Source organism: Myxocyprinus asiaticus, chromosome 5, assembly GCF_019703515.2.
Source record: "Myxocyprinus asiaticus isolate MX2 ecotype Aquarium Trade chromosome 5, UBuf_Myxa_2, whole genome shotgun sequence".
Classification (NCBI taxonomy): domain Eukaryota; kingdom Metazoa; phylum Chordata; class Actinopteri; order Cypriniformes; family Catostomidae; genus Myxocyprinus; species Myxocyprinus asiaticus.
In genome coordinates, this window is record NC_059348.1 from 26959776 (window position 1) to 26980274 (window position 20499).

General features: G+C 40.9%; 2 protein-coding genes across 2 annotated transcripts in view; one reads left to right on the forward strand and one right to left on the reverse strand.

The window, feature by feature from the left end:
- The window catches only part of LOC127440281 (UPF0415 protein C7orf25 homolog), a 340920-nt gene that overhangs the window by 254962 nt on the left and 65459 nt on the right, over positions 1–20499 (forward strand). The window lies entirely within an intron of this gene.
- LOC127440282 (vasoactive intestinal polypeptide receptor-like) overlaps positions 1–20499 on the reverse strand; it is a 75782-nt gene that overhangs the window by 8629 nt on the left and 46654 nt on the right. The window contains exon 6 of the mRNA XM_051696768.1: positions 19765–19897. Coding sequence (XP_051552728.1) covers positions 19765–19897 — 133 coding nt within the window. The remainder of the gene's footprint in view (positions 1–19764; positions 19898–20499) is intronic.

A 20499-nucleotide genomic window follows, 5' to 3' on the forward strand; every position in this document is an offset into this window, starting at 1 on the left:
ATTAGAATAATGACATAGCAATAAACAATAGCAATATAAAGATTATGAAATCACACAGGCACAACAACCTTCAGTTCACTCACTTCACTATATGCATTCTACACAGAAAAAAAATGTTAACATAATAATGTGCTTCATGTTGTAAAGTCAAAAATATTATTAAACATCACTGAATCAACCTGAAAACATTAGCTTACACCAACAAAACTAATTTTAAAGGAATATTCAGTGTTCAGAACAAGTTAAGCTCAATCGACATAATTTGTGGCATAATGTTGATTACCACAAACATTTATTTAGACTCATCCTTCCTTTCTTTAAAAAAAAAAAAAAAGTTGAGGATACAGTGAGGCACTTACAATGGAAGTGAATGGGGCAAATGTTTTGAGGGTTTAAAGGCAGAGATGTGAAGCTTATAATTTTATAAAAGCACTTACATTAATTCTTCTGTTAAAACTTGTGTATTAGCTGTAAAGTTAAATTGTCATTTTTACAGTCATTTTAGGGTTTTAGGATTTGTTGACATTAAATATTCATTAAGTTGTAAAACTGGCAATAACTTTACACAAAAAAAAGGTTTGTTTATCACACTAAAATCAAGTTAACATGCATATTGTTTACATCTTGTGTCTATACTTTTGAAACAGTGAGTATTAGTGGTGTAACGGTTCACTCGCCTCACAGTTCAGTTCACGATACTGAACTCACAGTTCGGTTTGGTTCATGATACTTTAAACAAAGCCTGAATCAAAAAAAGTTAAGATTGAAAGCATTTTTTATTACTTTAAAGGGGACATATTATTCAAAATCCACTTTTTCACTGTTTTTGAGCAAAATTATGTGTCCACAGTGTGTGTAGACAACCACAAAATATGGTAAACGACCATCTCCTCATTTCTTTCCTTTCCCCATCAATGTCTCCGCACAAGCCATTCAGTTTGCAGCCCCTTATGACATCAAAAGGGGAAAGGTACCACCCACGACTGGTGAAGAGATCCGCCCGAGTAGCTTAGATCCGCCCTCATTATAACCTGAGCGAGCAGGGCACAGTCCACCATATTTATCTCCTCGCTAGAGCCACTTGTGCTAACTCGAGAATGTCCCAGCTACGAGGTAAACACAGCAAATGTTCTGTTGTTGGCTGCAAGAGCGAACACAACAGTCTTCATGTAGTCCCGGCATCTGAGCCACTGAAGACCCAGTGGATTAGTTTGATTTTTGATGGCAATGTGCCCACAACAATAGGAAAATCCCTATATGTTTGTGCAAACCATTTTACGTCAGACTGCTTTATCAACGAGGGTCAACAGAAGGCTGGATTTGCTTCCAAGCTAAAGATCATGGATGGATCGATACCAGCTGTCTGTGACCCAACTTCAGATTTGCAAGTCATAAGTTTCACACTTTATATTTTGTTAATGTTTGCAATTTGGCTTTCTGAATTTGCTTGTTTGCACGTTACGCGAAAAATGCTTGTTGTGCTTTGTGTAACGTAGCAACCTGTCCCTAACTACCTTATTCCATAACAATGAAGCTGTAGCTCTGTTTCGGTTACGAAATAATCTGATTGCCATCCTCCACAGTCCTGCTTGTGTGGTCATGCAATGAAGCTTTTCTGTGTAATAAAACTGGTCATTATTTTAAAAATAAATATGAAGCGATTGTGGTATTTTCTACATCTATAGCTGTTTTTCATATTTCATAACTTGACCTTTGTTATGCACTATACAGTAAGATGATTGACTAAGTAATTTGATGTCGCCCGGATATCCATGGCACCAGCAGGAAAGGCACAGCCCATTTCCAGAAAGGGGTGTGGGGAGCAGCAGCTCCTTTGCATTTAAAGCTACAGACACTAAAACAGCCCATTTGGAACAGGGCTACAAAACAGGGGTATACAGGCATAGTAGAATAAACTATCTGTGAGGTATTTTGAACTAAAACTTGACAGACGCATTCTGGGGACACCTGAGACTTGTATTAAATCGTGTAACTCGTCGAGCACTTGAGGGGCAATTACATGTTCATAACTGTATATATAATAACATGTATGACAAATGTTTATGGCTGCTGCATTGTGTCTTGTTGTTCCAGTGTATCTATTCATTATTATAATGGAAATATCTTGGTCTCAGATCACGCCCAGGTGAGTTTAGAGGTGTTGCCATATACAGAGAAAAAGAAATCATATAGTTGGCACCTTAATGTGTCCCTTTTGCAAAATCCTGATTTTCAACAAATGTTAAAGACTGAAATCGATGTTTATATGGAGACCAACTGGTCCTCAGTATCCTCTGTGGGCGTGGCTTGGGAGGCACTTAAGGTGGTTCTTAGGGGTTGGATCATACAGTATGCCTCATTCACCAAAAAATCCAAAGCACAAGAACTTGTGTAGTTGGAAGGAAATATTAAAAATGCAGAGGCAGAGCTGAAGCGCCGTATGTCATCTGATGGCCTCAGAGAATTGACCCGATTGAAATATAGATACAATACTATTTTGTATTATAAAAGTGGAGTTTTGGTTATTCAGGGCAAGACAGTCATACTTTGATTCGGGGTACAAAGCAGGAAAACTTTTGGCTAGATATATAATGCAGAGAGAGTCTTTTTCTACCATTCCCCCGGTGAAATCTGTGGGTGGTGAAATCTTTACCTCGGCCATTGATATTAATAATGCTTTTAAAGAATTCTACTTTGATCTCTATGGTTCCACGTCTTCGTCTACTGATGAAGATATTAGGAACTTTGTGGAACCATTAGATCTTCCTAAACTAATGACTGTGCAAAAAAATTATCTTGATTCTGAGATAACCTTGGAGGAGCTTGACGAGGTAATTAAGGCCTTGCCTACAGACAAGGCTCCGGGGCCTGATGGCTTTTCCTCTGAGTTTTTCAAATCTTATGCTACAGAACTGGCTCCACTTTTGTTCGAAGTTTATATGGAATCATTAAAGAATGGAAAGCTTCCTCCAACCATGACGCAAGCCCGGATCAGTCTGATTCTTAAAAAGGACAAAGATCCAAGCGAGTGTAAAAGTTACCACCCAATTTCCCTGATCCAGTTAGATGTAAAAATTTTGTCAAAAATTCTGGCTAATCGATTATGCAAAGTTATGACATCAATTATACATATAGATCAGGTGGGGTTTATTCGAAGCTGTAGCTCTTTTGATAATATTAGGTGTCTCATCAATATCATGTGGTCAGTAGCGAATGATCAATCTCCAGTCGCTGCCATCTCACTAGATGCCAAAAAGGCGTTTGATGTGGTAGAATGGGATTATCTTTTTAAGATTTTAAAAATGTATGGGTTCGGGAGTACATTTATTGGTTGGATTAAGTTACTTTATAGACACCCTGTAGCAGTGGTACAAACAAACAGGTTAATTTCAGATTATTTTAGTCTGGATGGGGCACCCGGCAGGGTTGCCCTCTTTCCCCATTATTGTTCTGTCTTGCCCTGGAACCATTAGCAGCCATGATAAGAAAAGAGGATGATTTTCCAGGGGTGATTGCGGGAGGTATGGCGCATAAGCTTCTGCTTTATGCAGATGATATTTTTATTATTCGACTCCGACCCTACTAGATCTATGCCTTGCCTCCACAGAATTATTAACTCCTTTTCCAAGTTCTCAGGATACAAAGTCAATTGGTCTAAATCTGAAGCTTTGGCTTTGCCAGCGTACTGTCCAGTAACGGCCTTCCAGCCAGGTGCCTTCCAGTGGCCCAAACAGGGAATTAAGTATTTGGGAATTTTATTCCCAGCAAATTTGTCTGATTTAGTCAGAGTTAATTTTGTAATGGCAGAAAGGGTAGGATATGTTGGATAGATATAAATAGACTACGCTGTGTATTGCACATAATTATTGCTCAATGGGGCAGTTTTAACTGTTCATGAGATGGATAACCTGAGGGAAAAAAACTGTTCTTGTGCCTGACAGTTCTGGTTCTCAGTACTCTTTAGTGCTGGCCAGAAGGCAACAGTTTAAAAAGGCAGTGGGCTGTGTGAGAGGGATCCAGAGTGATTTTTTCAGCCCTTTTCCTCACTCTCGAAATGTACAGTTCTTGAAGGGAGGGCATGGGGCAACCAATAATCCACTCAGTAGTCCAAACTGTCCTTTGTAGTCTTCTGATGTCCGATTTCATAGCTGAATCAAACCAGACAGTTACTGAAGTGCATAGGACAGACTCAATGACTGCTGAGTTGAACTGTATCAGCAGCGCCTGTGGCAGGTTGAACTTCCTCAGCTGGCGAGGAAGTACAACCTCTGCTGGGCCTTTTTCCACAATGGAGTCAATGTTGGTCTCCCACTTCAGGTTCTGTGAGATGGTAGGAACCTGAATGACTCCACTGTGGCCAAAGTGCTGTTCAGAATGATGAGCAGAGTCAATGTTGGGATGTTCCTCCTAAAGTCCACTATCATCTTGAGCGTGTTCAGCTCCAGGTTGTTTTGACTGCACCAGACAGCCAGCTGTTCAACCTCCCTTCTGTATGCAGACTCATCGTCATCCTGGATGAGGCCTATGACAGCAGTGTCATCTGCAGACTTCAGGAGCTTCACAGAGGGGACCTTGGTGGTGCAGTCATTTGTGTACAGGGAGAAGAGTAGTGGGGAGAGCACACATCCCTGGGGGGCACCAGTGCTGATCGTACAGGTGCTGGAAGTGAGTCTCACTAACTGCTGCCTATCTGTCAGAAAGCTGATGATCCACTGAAAGATAGAGGTGGGAACAGAGAGTTGGTTTAATTTAGTCTGGAGAATAGCTGGGATGATGGTGTTGAAAGCAGAACTGAAGTACACAAAAAGGATCCTTGCATATGTCCCTGGTCTGTCCAGATGTTGCAGGATATGATGCAATCCCATGTTGACTGCATCATCCACAGACCTGTTTGTTCGATAAACAAATTGAAGGGGATCTAGAAAGGGTCCAGTGATGTTCTTCAGGTGGGCCAACACCAGTCTCTCAAATGATTTCATGACCACAGATGTCAGGGCGACAGGTCTGTAGTCATTAAGTCCTGTGATTTTTGGTTTCTTTGGGACAAGAATGATTATTGAGCATTTGAAGCAGCATGGGACTTCACACTGCTCCAGTGATCTATTGAAGATCTGTGTGAAGATGGGGGCCAGCTGGTCAGCACAGGATTTTAGACAAGTGGGTGAAACACTGTCTGGGCCCTGTGCTTTCCTTGTCTTTTGTTTCCAGAAGACCCAGCACACATCCTCTTCATAGATCTTAAGTGCAGTTTGAGTAGCAGGAGACGGGAGGAGGGTGGTTGCAGGAGGTGTTGATGTTTGTGTGAAGTGAAGGTGAGAGCGGGTGTGGGGTGTGAGACTGGGCTTTTCAAATCTACAGTAAAACACATTCAAGTCATCAGCCAGTTGTTGATTCCCTACAGTGTTGGGGATGGTGTCTTGTAGTTAATGATGTCTTTCAGGCCTCTCCACACTGATGCAGGGTTGTTAGCTGAAAACTTGTTTTCAGCTTCTCAGAGTAGCTTCTTTTAGCCACTATAATCTCATTTGTCAGTGTGTTTCTGGCCTGACTGTACAAGATTTTATCCCTACTTCTGTAAGCATCCTCTTTGGCCTGATGAAGCTGCCTGAGTTTTGCTGTAAACCATGGGCTGTCATTGTTGAATGTTAAATAAGTTCTAGTAGGAAGGAATGCACATATCCTCACAGAAACTGATATATGATGTCACAGTATCTGTGTGCTCATCCAGCTTCAAAAACACTCCAATCAGTGCAGTCAAAGCAGGCTTGAAGTTCCAGCTCTGCTTCATTGGTCCATCTTTTTACAGTCTTTACTACAGGTTTAGCTGATTTACGTTTCTGCCCCTGTAGGTGGAAGAAAATGAACCAGACATTGATCACAGAGTCCCAAAGCATACTTATGTTAAATGAAGAAGCACAAACATCATCACTCGTTTATCATGAGGACTCAGACCGCTGACTGTTAAGCGCTTCCGAAGCACATGATAAGAAGCAGATAATATGAGATGATGATCAATGTGTATCATCGGCTCTTCTCCACATCAGTTTCAGCTGAACTCATCAACACCTGCTGCTAGTGTGCACCTGGTGCAATGAAGCGATTTACATTTGCATGCCTGCGTGAAGTATGTGTAGGATATCATGTGTATTGAATAGAACAGGCGTGAAAATAAGCACAAAAAAGCCCAATCTCCACGATGCGCATCGTCACATTATTGAACCGCGATATATCATCCCATGATAAACCGTTACACCCCTAGTGAGTATTTTATTGTACAAAAATTGGCCCCCATTCACTTCCATTGTAAGTGCCTCACTGTAACCCAGATTTTTGCTTGGTTTTGCTTGAAAAATTAATGTGTTAATTATTATATATTTTTTTTATTTAAAAAGTTAATTTTCTCCCCAATTTCTCCCCCATGCACTCTAAGTCCTCGTGGTGGCGTAGTGACTTGCCTCAATCTGGGTGGCGGAGGACAAATCTCAGTTGTCTCTGCATCTGAGACTGACAACCCGCAAATCTTATCATGTGTCTTGTTGAGCGTGTTACCTCGGAGACACAGCGCATGTGGAGGCTTCACACCATCCACCATGGCATCCACACACAACTCACCACGTGCCTCACTGAGAGCGAACCACATTATATCAAACACGAGGAGGTTACCCCATGTGACTCTACCCTCCCTAGCATCCGGGCCAATTTGGTTGCTTAGGAGACCTGGCTGGAGTCACTCAGCATGCCCTGGGATTCGAACTCGCGAACTCCAGGGGTGGTAGTCAGCATCTTTACTCGCTGAGCTACCCAGGCCCCCAATTTTTGTGATAATTAATATTATGCCACAAATGCTGTCGATTCAGTTGAACTTGGATTGAACCCAGAACATTCCTTTCATGGATCAAGATCAAGTAGAAATAACTCCTTAATGTTATAATTGCAGGTTATCACTTTATACAGATTAAACAAACTCGATCAAAAAAGCCAATCCTTTAACCGCCATATTGAAAGATGCATTTCTCCCATTCAAGTAGTCAGTTTCCTCACCTTAGTGTCACTGCCTTTGACTGATTTCAAAGAAATGATTCCCAACAAATACAGACTATTTTAATTAATGATGATATCAAACTAAACCCGTTCAAATGTCAAACATGTTATTGTGAACTTGGACTGGTGTTTACCATGCCATCATGAGTGTTTGAGCACCCTGTTGTGACAGATGTTATATATTGTATTGGCCAGCAGCTGCAACCAGACCACTCAGAACACTCAGCCAGACCCAGATTGTTTATACGGGAACGGACACAGAGTACAAGAGAACACTACAACTAAAATCCTAATGCACACACTAACACACACAGGCCTTCAAAAAAACTCCCTAATAACTAAACACATCTCTTTATTGTGCGAAACATCTCACAGTAATTAAGGAAATGTCACCACTACAGAATTATTTAGAAAAGCAGAGCACAGCGTATGCTATTCATAACTACAGTATGTAAATGGCACTAAAGAAACCAAACATGACTATGAAGTTGCGTAAATAAAGTGATGTCCATATCCAGATTGGGGAGGTAATTAGCGCTCTCTTCAAAGATCTTAAAGGACTTTTTCAAACACAGCTATGCCTCGTCACAAAATTAGTATAAAGAGCACTTTCACAACCAACATTTCAAGAGCAAACCTTATAACAATACATCAAATTTACTGCTGATGTAACAGTAGCCAGCTGGTACGTGCTGTGCAGTGTGTGTAAACCTCGCTCCCCTGGCCTCAAGAGGCGCAATAGCGACTGACGCTAGAGGCTGTAGCTAGCGCGCCCGCCTCCCATGCCTGAGACGCTGGTTCGGATCCTGTTCAGAGTGGGTCGAGCAGGACCGGTTATACTGACAGTGTATTAATGTTGAGATTTGTGCTGTGCTGTTTATTTCTGGTAAGGGAGAGCAATCAATTACAACAATCTGTTACAGTGACATTAAAGTAAGGTGACCAGATTTCTGAAATGAAAAATGGCGACATTTCTAGTTCAGTGGTAAATGTGTCATTGAAATTTCATGTTACTTATCTATGAATTAAAAAAGGGGGACAATATAGATGTTATGTATTATGACAGTAAGTTCAGTTAGGAAACACTACATAGCGCGGCTGATAGGTCGAACAGGTGTACCTCATCTTATGCACCCAATCAGAAGCTTTCCCTTGTGTCAAAATATATAAAGCTGCTACTCACGTCACACAGTGCACCGGGAAATGGCTACAGCAGCGCAGTATGTGTAGCGTTATTGGCCTGCGTGGTCTCGAACAGGATTCATATGCTGACTTTCTAAATTTCAAGTCCATAATCCTGGAGGTTTTGTTACCAGGAAAATATCTCCGCCAATCGAACCCAAGCTCCGACTTGAATGAGTGCCCATAAGCAAGCCAAGGCAAGATGACGACACCAATGCTGCACCAGTACCATTTATTCCTCCAGCTATAACGTAGAACCTTGACACATCTTCAATAACTATCAGTAGTGCGCCAAGAGGGCAATGAAAGAACCCATAGATTGTAGCATACGAAAATCACTAATCGCAGCTTCTTCGGCTGGCCATGTTGCCACCGTATTTCCATTGGATCGCCGCGACTGCACAAAGACTTCATTCAGCGTCTATTCTGGCTTCAGCATCCCAGCTGTCAGTGGTTTATACAGCAGCCATACCTCACAGTCAGACAAGCAGGTAACGTCATCAATTTACCCTTTGCTCGTGAGTTTTCTGTACTGTTAATCCCCAGCATGAGTTCTTTAATGCATGCTGTAATATTTAAGTTAATTTGCAGTCACAGCAGATGCGCTGGGGGACAGTTTATAAATATATCCAAACATAAAATGTCAGTTAGATGTTTCCAAGGATTGATCACGATAGGCAAGCTGCTATCGCATCGTGTGGCCGGTCATATGTGCCGCCATGTTTGTTTACATTGCAATCCAGCATGGGACTCGTAAAGCAGAAGGTCAAATCCTAGTGTCTAGTTTCCACTTCCCAGACCCAGGAGTGGTGAGAATGAGTGATGGACAGAATGGAAGGCTCAAGTGGACTAATTATCATGTATTGTACTTTTTACATATGAGGGAAGTAGCGATCTTTAACATACTGTAAGTATTTGAATGTTTGTACATAAATTAAGTATTGTGACGCTGAAAGATTATAAGCAGCTATCATATGACAACCGCTTTAGTCCCCTGGCTGGTAACTGCAGCACGAATATTAGATTGCACCAGGTTGATCGTACGCCTGAGCCCAGTTAGTGTAATCTCACCAATTTACATATTACAGTGCCGTCTGGATTATAGACCTGCTCATAGTGGATTGTTTGATTCTGTCTTCTAAGGAGTGTGACACCAGGATCTAAAGTCACATAGCTTTAGAGTGCATAGGGATACATTGTTTTATACCATCTTTATAACAGGTGGCACAGAATCTGCATCTGAAGTGGCATTTGGTTATTGACTTCAATCTGATCAGAGCAGGCATGAATGCATTTACACAGCAGTACAATGCAATTTGAGATGATATTTAAATTATGAATATACTGTAGATGTGAATCATGAAGTTAACCTTGAAATATGATAACTCATGGAATGGGTAAACAACTGTTTAAAGCTGCCTGATGCTGCATTTCATTTAAACAGAACCAAAAGATTTCACCTTGACGCTGCGTTTTACACAGATCTGATGATGCACAGAGCGGACTACTCACTCGGCTGTGTAAAGGCGCTTTAGACAATTTTCAATAATAATTTCCTAATTCACCGTATCATGCTATTCATGCATATCATAATGTTTGAGCGGTTTAAAATAATATGACAAATTTTATTAGCTAACTACTACCCCCAATTAAAGATGCTGCTCTTTTGGCAGGTTGGATATTCAGACTTAAGCGGCCTACAGACTGGCCGCCGAATCCTTCCCTTGCCCTGGGTATAACAATATCAAGGCAACTGATCTAGTTCTATGTGACGTTCAAGCATTAGTCAATATTATTTTAAAGGTCACTATTTGATCGCTATCAATAGCTCGACTCAGCTGGTCTGCATTTTTAACTTCATTTTATCAACGAAATTAGATAAATAATATTAGATCACTGGCACCTCCTAAATTTTTATTTTCATGAATACTGCTGCCAAAATATGAGGTCAGGGATGGCTAAATCCACACTCCTCTTATGACATGCCTGAGCTATTCCTATTCTCCGTGCTGGTTTTGTCTGTTCCTGCTCTTCCAACAACTGTCATTATATTTGCATATAGTCATTTGTTTTAACTTGTAATCTGCAACCAACTCTTCAGCCTCCCTAGCAGGCACTCATTTCCATCTACGACTAAAGGATCCCAACATCAACAGTTCGCCATCCGTCATTCCTGAATGGGCTAAAGGAATTCCCCAAAGGCAAAGCTAAACATTTAGCTCTCTCACTACCGTAACTGTGTAAGATGTGCATCGGTGAAGGTCCGGTATTCTTGATGATCACACAACAGCTCTAGGTTTTGTTTTCCTCATAGCTTTATGGGTTTTAAGGTCTGGAGAATCCACATGTAAACTCTTTCATCCAGCCTTCTTTTGACCAATTACTAATATTCCTGACTACTATTAATGTGCTGTCTTCCTCTTAGCATTCATAAACAGACATGGCCGTACTAATATAGATTTTGTCCTCTCCTGCATGTCCCAATACCTGCCTTAGATCCTCTCTTCCTTCCGGTGATGGGAACCTATGACGAGTTGGTGGTCATCCTCCAGCTAAGCAATCATATTTAACCAAAGATTTGATCCAGAAGCATACACCAGCACTCCTCCAAGAGCAGAGCAGCAACTACTGCAGCACCCAAGGTTCCCTCAGCCACAAAGAATGGGACACTGGTCTTCAGCAGCTTACAAACATTACATCATGCAGTTGCAAAGACATTCTAAATGCTAAAGCTATGAGTCTGACTCAGTCACTATACTATTGCTCAGGTGGTTGCTGGTGTGTCCTGTGCTCTTTGAAATATAATAGTTTTCAGTTGCACGCATAGTCCGATTAGTCGATTAGTTTAATCACCCTTACACATAGTCATTCAGGTCACTAGATAAACCAATCGGGAACACATAACCGACACACTCAGGGATACACATTGCAAGTCACACGCGACTGAAATGCACCTCACTGCACCTCACATGTCTGGCAGTCAGATCTGAAAAATACAAATAAAAAAAATCAAGCAAAAGCAGCAGCAGCAGGTGTTAAGCAGATCAGTCAACAAGACCAAGCCTACTCCACAGTCTAGCATTTCCTAAGCTAAATCTAGAGTCACGCATACACACACTTTTCTGCGCGTTTGGAAGATGGCATGCTACACAGCTGAGGAAGGTCCTGGATAGTGACGAAGAGTTCACATTTTCCTCAGAAAAAGAGCGGGAATCCGACAAGGAACGTTTGCATTTTGAAGAGCGACTTGATCCAGCCGAGAATACAATTTCGGATGAGTAAGTCTATACTTTAGTTGACATGCTATTTTATATAAACATGTACATATTTTACTAGTTGGATTATTTCCAGACTTGCCAGTCAGTATTCAAAGTATTGACATTTGAAATATGTCCTAATAGGCAAGTTTTAGTTACATTTAAATGTTGTTTCGGCTAAAGCAGGTATTTAAATTGTATGCTGTATAATATAAATATGATATGTAATATGATATAAAAATAATATGAATGTTTAGATTATATTTTAACTAGTGTTTATGCTGCCTCATTATCATCAACGAAGCTTGTGCTTGCAAATATCTGTTCGGGTGTAAATGTGTAAAATGTGCTGTAAATATGCCCATATTAGAAAATTAGCATATTAGAATGATTTCTGAAGGATCATGTGACACTGAAGACTGCAGTAATGATGCTGAAAATCACAGGAATAAATTGCATTTTACAATATATTCAAATAGAAAACAGTTATTTTAAATTGTAAAAATATTTCACAATATCACTGTTTTTGCTGTATTTTGGATCAAATAAATGCAGCCTTGGTGAGCAGAAGAGACTTCTTTTAAAAACATTAAAAAATCTTACAGATCTAAAACTTTTAAATGGTAGTGTAGGTCTAAAGTTTTTAAGTAAAGTCTTCATGTAAAGAAAATGTATAGTCAGATTACTTCTTTTAACTTAAACTTTATTTTGTGAATAAGCTACAAACAATACATTCAATCATTAAGTCTCCTCACATTCATTCTCTCTCAGGGGAGGGGTCTTTGTCTCCTCAGGTGTGAATCACATCAATATTCATGATCATCCACACCTCCTCGCACATGGCCTTTCTAACACAAAAGTCTCTTACAAAAGTTAAATGACTATATTGTTTTGTAAGAATGAGTGATCAGGATGGTTTTCACATCATTTTTGTAGCAAAAACTCTAGGCTACAAGATCCAGTTCTCAAAAGTCTTGTGAACAAATGTTTAGTATGTGTTATATGGCCTTATTTTAGTGACTTAAAATTTTTGTTTTTTCAAAAACAACGCATAAACATTATTTTCTCAAAAATACAAACATGTACATACATGTTGTTCACATATTATTGTAGCCCAGTTTGTGCTGAATACAGTGTTATCAGACTTTAGCCATTAATATGTTTTTAAGCAACTGAAAAAAGCACAGATGTCAAGGCATGTCAAAACTTCTCCAGGGCCCAAAACACCCTCAGATCCCAGAGGGTTAATGCTAGAAATACAGCGAGTAGCTTCAGACAATTTATGTGCCAGGTCTTTTAAGCAACTGTCCAGGTGCCAAAGGCTGGGTGCTGTCGCACAGAGCTCCCCAGCCCATGTTCGACGCATCCGTCACGACCACTTTGTGTCTGAACACTTAACCAAGTGCCACACACGTCTGATAGAATGTGGGCGTTTTCCAAATGGTTTACGTGGCTAGACAGCAGCATTATACCACAAGATGTAAGCGACCATGTCACCATGAATTATGGGGCACCTTCAGTCTGAGCCAGTACTGAAGTGGTCTCATCTGCAGTAGTCCCAGCGGAGTGACTTGCAGAGGCCATGAGGCCCTGGGCTTGTTGAATAAGCTTAAATGAAAAATTTTTCCCAGCTTGAAAGTGTTAAAAAACCGGTCAGTGGAATGAACACGTTCTTCTGTCAGGCGCGCCAGCATAGAGACATAGATTCATGCCCAGGAATGAAATTTGACTGCTGGGTGTGACCAGTTGACTTTCAGTCCCAAACACTCCAAATAAAGTGCAAGAAACAGGTCTCTGTGTTTGCAAGCTTGTTCCTCTGATTGTGCTAAGAGAAACCAATCATCGAGGTAATTCATAACATGAACCGCCGCATCGACACATTTCGTGAATGTGCGAGGAGCCAGGGATAAGCCGAAAGGCAGGACTTTGAACTGGTAAGCAATCCCCTCAAAGGTGAATCTCAAGAATGGCCTGTGATGTGGGGCTATGTGCACATGAAAGTAAGCATCTTACTTTTGACACAAACCAGTCCATAGGACGCACATGAGACAAAATTTGCTTCCGAGTAATAATTTTGAACGGAAACCTCACAAGTGCTCAGTTCAAGCATCTCAGATTCAAAATGGGATGTAATCACCGTCCTTTTTTTTTTCTTTTGGTGACTAGAAATTAGCAGCTGTAAATGCTGCTGTAATCATCGTCCATTGATACCATCTCTATTGCATCTTTTGCAAGATTTAATATCTCTGAATGGAGAACCGGCATGTCCCGCGAGGTAGCAGCCTCGCGAATCGTAGCACGTAGTCGTGCTCCAGCACGTAGCAGAACCAAATTTTCGGCTAGTTACAGCGGGGAAAGTGAGAGGGCTATTTGGCCATATTAAGGTGCCTAAAATCTTTGCGTTGTGGCACAGCGTCAACAACAGTAAAAACAGGCATTGAAATGACCTGTGTCAAGGCACTATCTCGTTCCCGGCTCGCAGTGGCAGGGAAAGCGAGACGGCTATTAGGTGATGTGGAGGCACCTAAAATCTCTGTTGCAACATAGGCCATCTCCTGGCATGTTGCCAACCATAGTATAAACAGGGCAAACCGTCCTGCGTTACAGAGGAAATTACACACACTGTTCCCGGCTCACAATGGTGGAGGAAACGTGTTTAATAAGCACAGCAAGGCGACTGCACCAGAGACTTGAACTCTGAACAGAGTGAACACATTATTATTTTTATTTTTTTGCTTAAACAAGAAATCTTCAGGCATCACTGCTTCGTCCCATTTTCCCGCCCACGGGGGGAAATTACGGTAAATGTCTCACCTGAGCGCATACACGTCCCACTAATGTAGCCCAGTGACAAACTATCCCTGACATAAACCACCATGAATGATTGCAGCCTGCCGGAGCGAGCCATCAATTGCCACGGAACAGGCAAGGCCACTGGAGATGGAGAAGAGGAGGGACGCAGGCTCAAGCCAGCGAAAATCACCCTCAAATTCTCCGTCATCGCTAGATATAGGGAGGAGAGGGGGATGGCGTCAGTTTCCTCAGAAACAAGTCGAGAACAAAGCATTTGAATATTACGTGCTCGCAATAACACGATCAATCACAGTGAGCTCTGCGTGCCAGGCAGGGATAATGTTAGTGACGTAGCTCCCCTCTAATCAAACTCCGCCAAACATGATCGCATCATGTGCATCGCACGTAGATCATCACGGCAGTACCGGGCAGGCGAAGCCACTTTATGGAGAAGGGAAACACACGGCACGAGCTGGTGACAAAACATCCTCAATTTCTCCATGCTATATATCCCTTCCTCATGTGCCTCCCTTGTGCAGTCCCTCGGGAGCCACAGAAGGAGTATGGTGGGAGGAGAGGGGACCGGCTTCAGCTTTTAGAACTTAAGCGAGCTGAGAGCAAAGCGTTTCGAGTTTTTAATGATCCCACCAAAAATGCAATCAAACTCAGCAAGCACTGTGTCAGCGTGGGCTCTGCCCAGGTAATCAGAGTGCTTGTGTTGAATGGGCGAAGACACCCGATGTAAAGGAGAGGAGAAAAGCAAGGTGATAAATCCTCAAATCTCCATGCTGTAATACCGTCCTCACGTGCCTTCCTTGTGCGGTTCCTCGGAAGCCGCAGAAGAGTATAGTGGAAGGAGAGGGGGATGGCTTCGGCTTTCAGAACGAAAAACGAGCCGAGAGCAATGCGTTTTAAGATTCATGCATTCACAGACAAAACAATCAGTCTCAAGGAGCGCCGCTGTACATAAAACAGCATTCGTGGCCGCCAGACAGAGGGAAATATGCTTGTTTCATTTGCTTGTGGAAACATTTGCAAAACGCTATCTTTATAAAGATGTCGTTAAGCAAACGACTCTTTTACGATTGTGCACAGTTTTCAAATACGCATTCAAACTCAATCAGGCTGTAGCGCTTATGGTACATGCTACAGAAAATCCAGTACAATCCAATAATTCAAAGAATACTTTCCGTTGAGGCCTACAGGCCGCAAAAAAATAAAAAAAATAAAATAAGTATCTGTTCACTGTGAAGCGTTGAAAATGGCAAAGATGTCTCACTGTCCCACAGGAGGGACACACACTGCCATTCAACTGTTAATGTAGTAATCTGCGATCGCCGGAGCACCACAGGGGGTAGAAGAAAACTCTGATCCACCCGCTGTGAGAGGTGCAGATCTTGACAGTGATTCTAGTAGAGAGCAATTCAATTTTTGTGCACAGTACAAGAGAGAGAAATCGTTACCCTGAAAGAGAAAATTCTGAACAGATAGCGCTGTGCACCGCTGTTATATAAGCCCAATGACACGCGCGAGGGAGGAGGAGCACAAAGCACTATCTGCCAATTAAAATTGAGTTTCAGAGATTGGCTACGCCTGTGGGTATAAACCCACAGCATCAGCTATGACGCAGCATAAAATTATGACTTAAAAGGGAACTGCCACAAAGAAGTAATCAGTAAAAGAAGACGAATGACTTACAGCTGCTATAACCCCTCTGTTGGTCAAAATAAACAGCACACGATTAACCTTGTTGACGGTAGTCTTCAATAGCAGCTTTCTTGCCATGTATTTCTGACTGGAGCTGTCCCCGGAAAACGGATACATCTGATCACCCTACATTAAAGGAATAGTTCACCCAAAAATTTTAATTCTGTCATCATTTACTCACCCTCATGTCGTTCCAAACCCACCTGACTGTATTTCATCAGCAGAACACAAAAGAAGATACTTCAAAGAATCTTGCAATCACTGATTTCCATACAATTGACCCTTTGCTAAGCCCCACCTTAAAAGCACTTCTGACCAATCCTGTCTTAGCAACTGTTGCCCTGCCGCCTGACACGCGTTTGCTATTTTCCACTGACAGCCTATGGAAGTAATGTGTGTTTGAGTACTTTTAAGCAGGTTTTTATCAAAATAATAAAAAACAAATACTAAAACACGTTGTTGCTGGGTCATTTTTAATAGTAACACGAGTTACCCAGAAAGGAATTAAAAAATAAATAAATCTTTATATAAATCTGGAGAAGAGCATGTTCTTGTTTAAACTGTCAGCACTCATTCCCAAATGAACATATAACATCTGCAACAACACCTACATTTGCTCCAAGGTTAATTAAAGCTAATAACTGAACGTTAATTAATTTATGTATTGATTCAAATCATAGTAAAATCTATAGTAAATAAACAGTTCACAGGATCAAAATGAGTGTGTTATGAGACGTTATAAACAGCTCTGTTCACTTACGCTAATGTTATTATATGTGTAATCGCTATTCAATTCTCTTTTCAAGTGACTAACAATCATTTGCCTTGATTCTGATTCACAGTCTGCATAGTTTTCAATCAAATTACTGTGTAATTTAACAATTTCTCTTAAAAAAACTTCAGATAAATATGCATTACAATGTCACTCTTCATACCAGCCCACGTAAAAATATTATCCATTCTGTTATTCTATTATAAGAATACAGTATTTTGCCAAAAAACGCGTTGTTCACGGCATTCCCCATTCATTCCAATGGGGTGATCTGCAGAGCTTGTCAGAGTGAGCAACCGTAACCAAGGGTGGCGGAGCTAAGTGAAGGGTCAATTGCAGTTTATAGTGACTAATTTTAAAGCTTAAAAAAGCACCCAAAATGTTATAAAAGTTGTACATGTAACTTGTGTGTCAAATTCTAAGTCTTCTGAAGACATACGATAGGTTCTGGTGAGGAATTTTTAGACTTCCTTCTTAAGTGCATGAGAGAAGCTTGTTCACAATGACCCGCTCATAAAATTTGCAAAATCAAAAACAGCTCCTGTGTAATAGGGCTGCACCTAACGGTTTTAAAAAAAAAAAAATAATTATCGATTAATCTAATGTTTCTTTTTCGATTAGTCGATTAATCTAACGGTGGTAAAATAAGCTGTCTACCACCCCTGGAGTTCGCTAGTTCGCTAGTTCGAATCCCAGGGCGTGCTGAGTGACTCCAGCCAGGTCTCCTAAGCAACCAAATTGGCCCGGTTGCTAGGGAGGGTAGAGTCACATGGGGTAACCTCCTCGTGATCGCTATAATGTGGTTCGTTCTCAGTGGGGCGCGTGGTGAGTTGAGCGTGGTTGCCGCGGTGGATGGTGTGAAGCCTCCACACGCGCTATGTCTCCGTGGCAACGCGCTCAACAAGCCACGTGATAAGATGCGCGGGCTGACGGTCTCAGATGCGGAGGCAACTGGGATTCATCCTCCGCCACCCGGACTGAGGCAAATCACTACACGACCACGAGGACTTAAAAGCACATTGGGAATTGGGCATTCCAAAAAATAAAATAAAATAAAATAAAATAAAAAAAATTATATATAACAATCAATTAACCCAAAATAAATATAAAAAAAATTGTCTCATTAATATTTCAATATTTTATTAAATCATCTTCTCTTAAATGTACAAGAAACAAAGTGTGCACTGCAGGGCATTATTTTGCAACAAAAAAACAGTGTTACTATGAATGCAAACTTTAATACAGTGAAAAAGACACTCTATTAGCATAACATAAATATATATAAATAAATAAACATTCTTTTGAATGTCCATGTACTAAAATAAAATATTTTGATGCCATGAGTGTACCTTCATTTACTATTACTATTATTTTGAATGGCCATGGAAAATGAAGCAATGTGATAATTTTACCTGGTCGCAAAAAGTAGTCCGTTAATTTACCTGATGAACTTTCACCTTTTGCTGGCCCTTTATACTTCGCAGAGCTAATGTGTGCTTCTAAATCACTTGTACCTTTATTAGCAACTGACACATAAGTGCCAGCTTTACATGTCATACATTCTGATTCCCACGGATCTCGATCTGGTCGAAAGCATGGGATTTTTTTTTGCAAATCTTCTGTAAATTTGCACTTTCGTTTGGGCATTGTATCCACCCAGCTGTCATTTGCTGCTGCTGTCAAGCAACTGTTTGATGCCGAACACAACAGTGCTTTACGCGTTCGCGAAGAGATTGACAGGCAGGAATTTGGCCAATAGTTGCAAGCCTCTTATAATCGACCAATTTGTGTGCGAGAAGGCGGGACTTACAAAGAGGGGTTAAAGCAATGCAAATATGCGCGCACACACAATGAAGTATTAGACCAGATGCACATCATAATGCAACTAAAGCCGAATCCCAGACATTTTCACAAATTTATAAATCCCAGCCATACGCTTTTTTAAAGTCCGAAAAAGAGGACATGTCCAGGAAAAAGAGGACGTATGGTCACCCTATGTTAGCAGCGGCGCAGAAATTACTTTTAACATGGGGGCAATGAGAAAACATTTAGAAATCAATTTAAAGTGACTACTACTAACAGAAACACGTGTTGTAATACTAATATGTCATGCTTGGTTGGGGACAAAAAGTAAACAGGACTTACGGTGCTGCCTTGCTGCCGTCTTGACAAAGTGCTCCGGGATGCTTTCGCTTCAAGTGTTCGTTCATGGCGGTTGTACTGCTGTGATAAGCCATTTCCAATTTGCATAGCTTACACAGCACCACATTGTTGGGTCTCTGGCTAAAATACTCCCACACTTTAGATGACCGTAGGCGAGTTTTTTTTAGCTGCAGCTTGTTCTTCGGGGGAATCCATACTTAAACCGGGCGCTGCCATTTTAATTACTCCATTGCGACGCGCCGACGCATGTTATGCAAATCGACGTATTTCTGTAATCGATGACGTCGATTATGTCGATGAATCGTCCCAGCCCTACTGTGTAAACACAGAGACATGGAGAACGAGCTTCAATCTTGCACTCACTATGTGCAAAAAAATGGCGAAAGCCAAGATTTTCACTTTAAAGTACATTTTGGGTTGTTTGTCAACAAAATCTGTCGGCTGCCTTCAGAAGACTTTGAATATGGTGCACTTGGACTACTTTAAGGTTTTAAGTGAGTCACTATCAACTGCCAATATATGGAAATCAGGGATATTCTTTCAAATATTCCCTTTAAATTTCTGCAGAACAAAGAAAGACATACAGGTTTGAAACAAAATGAGGGAGTAAATGATGACAGGGTGAGTTTTTGGGTGAATATGAAAACAATAGAAAGATAGTACACCATGGAAATATTATTGGAAATTATATGAGCTAAACCTTTCTGTCACAGAACAGATGAGCACAGATGAGCCTAGACAAAATTTCAGTTCTGATAAAAATGTGTAATTACTACATTTTACTTGCAAAACTGAAATCAATGAAGAGACTTTTGTGCTGGTTAATACTGCAATTTGGAAACCACTTACAGATCCATAGTGGCAGTCGTCAGGTTCCTCCACCTCATACAGGACTACATCCTTCATAATCACAGCAACAGCTTTTAGTATAAAGGACATGAACAGGTGAATATGGATGTAGTTCCTTGTGCAGTGGAGTTTTCTAGAAGCCAAAGGACAATGAGAGAAAGAGACTAAAATGGCACAATGAATGACAGGCAAGAAAACAATTAACAGTCTTTGCTAAGGGCTATATAATACACTTTAGGTACAGTATTTTAAATATATCAGCAAACACAAAAGTAGTACATTCAATTTCCATCCACCATATACAGATGCATCTCAATAAATTAGAATGTTGTGGAAAAGTTCATTTATTTCAGTAATTCAACTCAAATTGTGAAACTCGTGTATTAAATAAATTCAATGCACACAGACTGAAGTAGTTTAAGTCTTTGGTTCTTTTAATTGTGATGATTTTGGCTCACATTTAACAAAAACCCACCAATTCACTATCTCAACAAATTAGAATATGGTGACATGCCAATCAGCTAATCAACTCAAAACACCTGCAAAGGTTTCCTGAGCCTTCAAAATGGTCTCTCAGTTTGGTTCACTAGGCTACACAATCATGGGGAAGGCTGCTGATCTGACAGTTGTCCAGAAGACAATCATTGACACCCTTCACAAGGAAGGTAAGCCACAAACATTCATTGCCAAAGAAGCTGGCTGTTCACAGAGTGCTGTATCCAAGCATGTTAACAG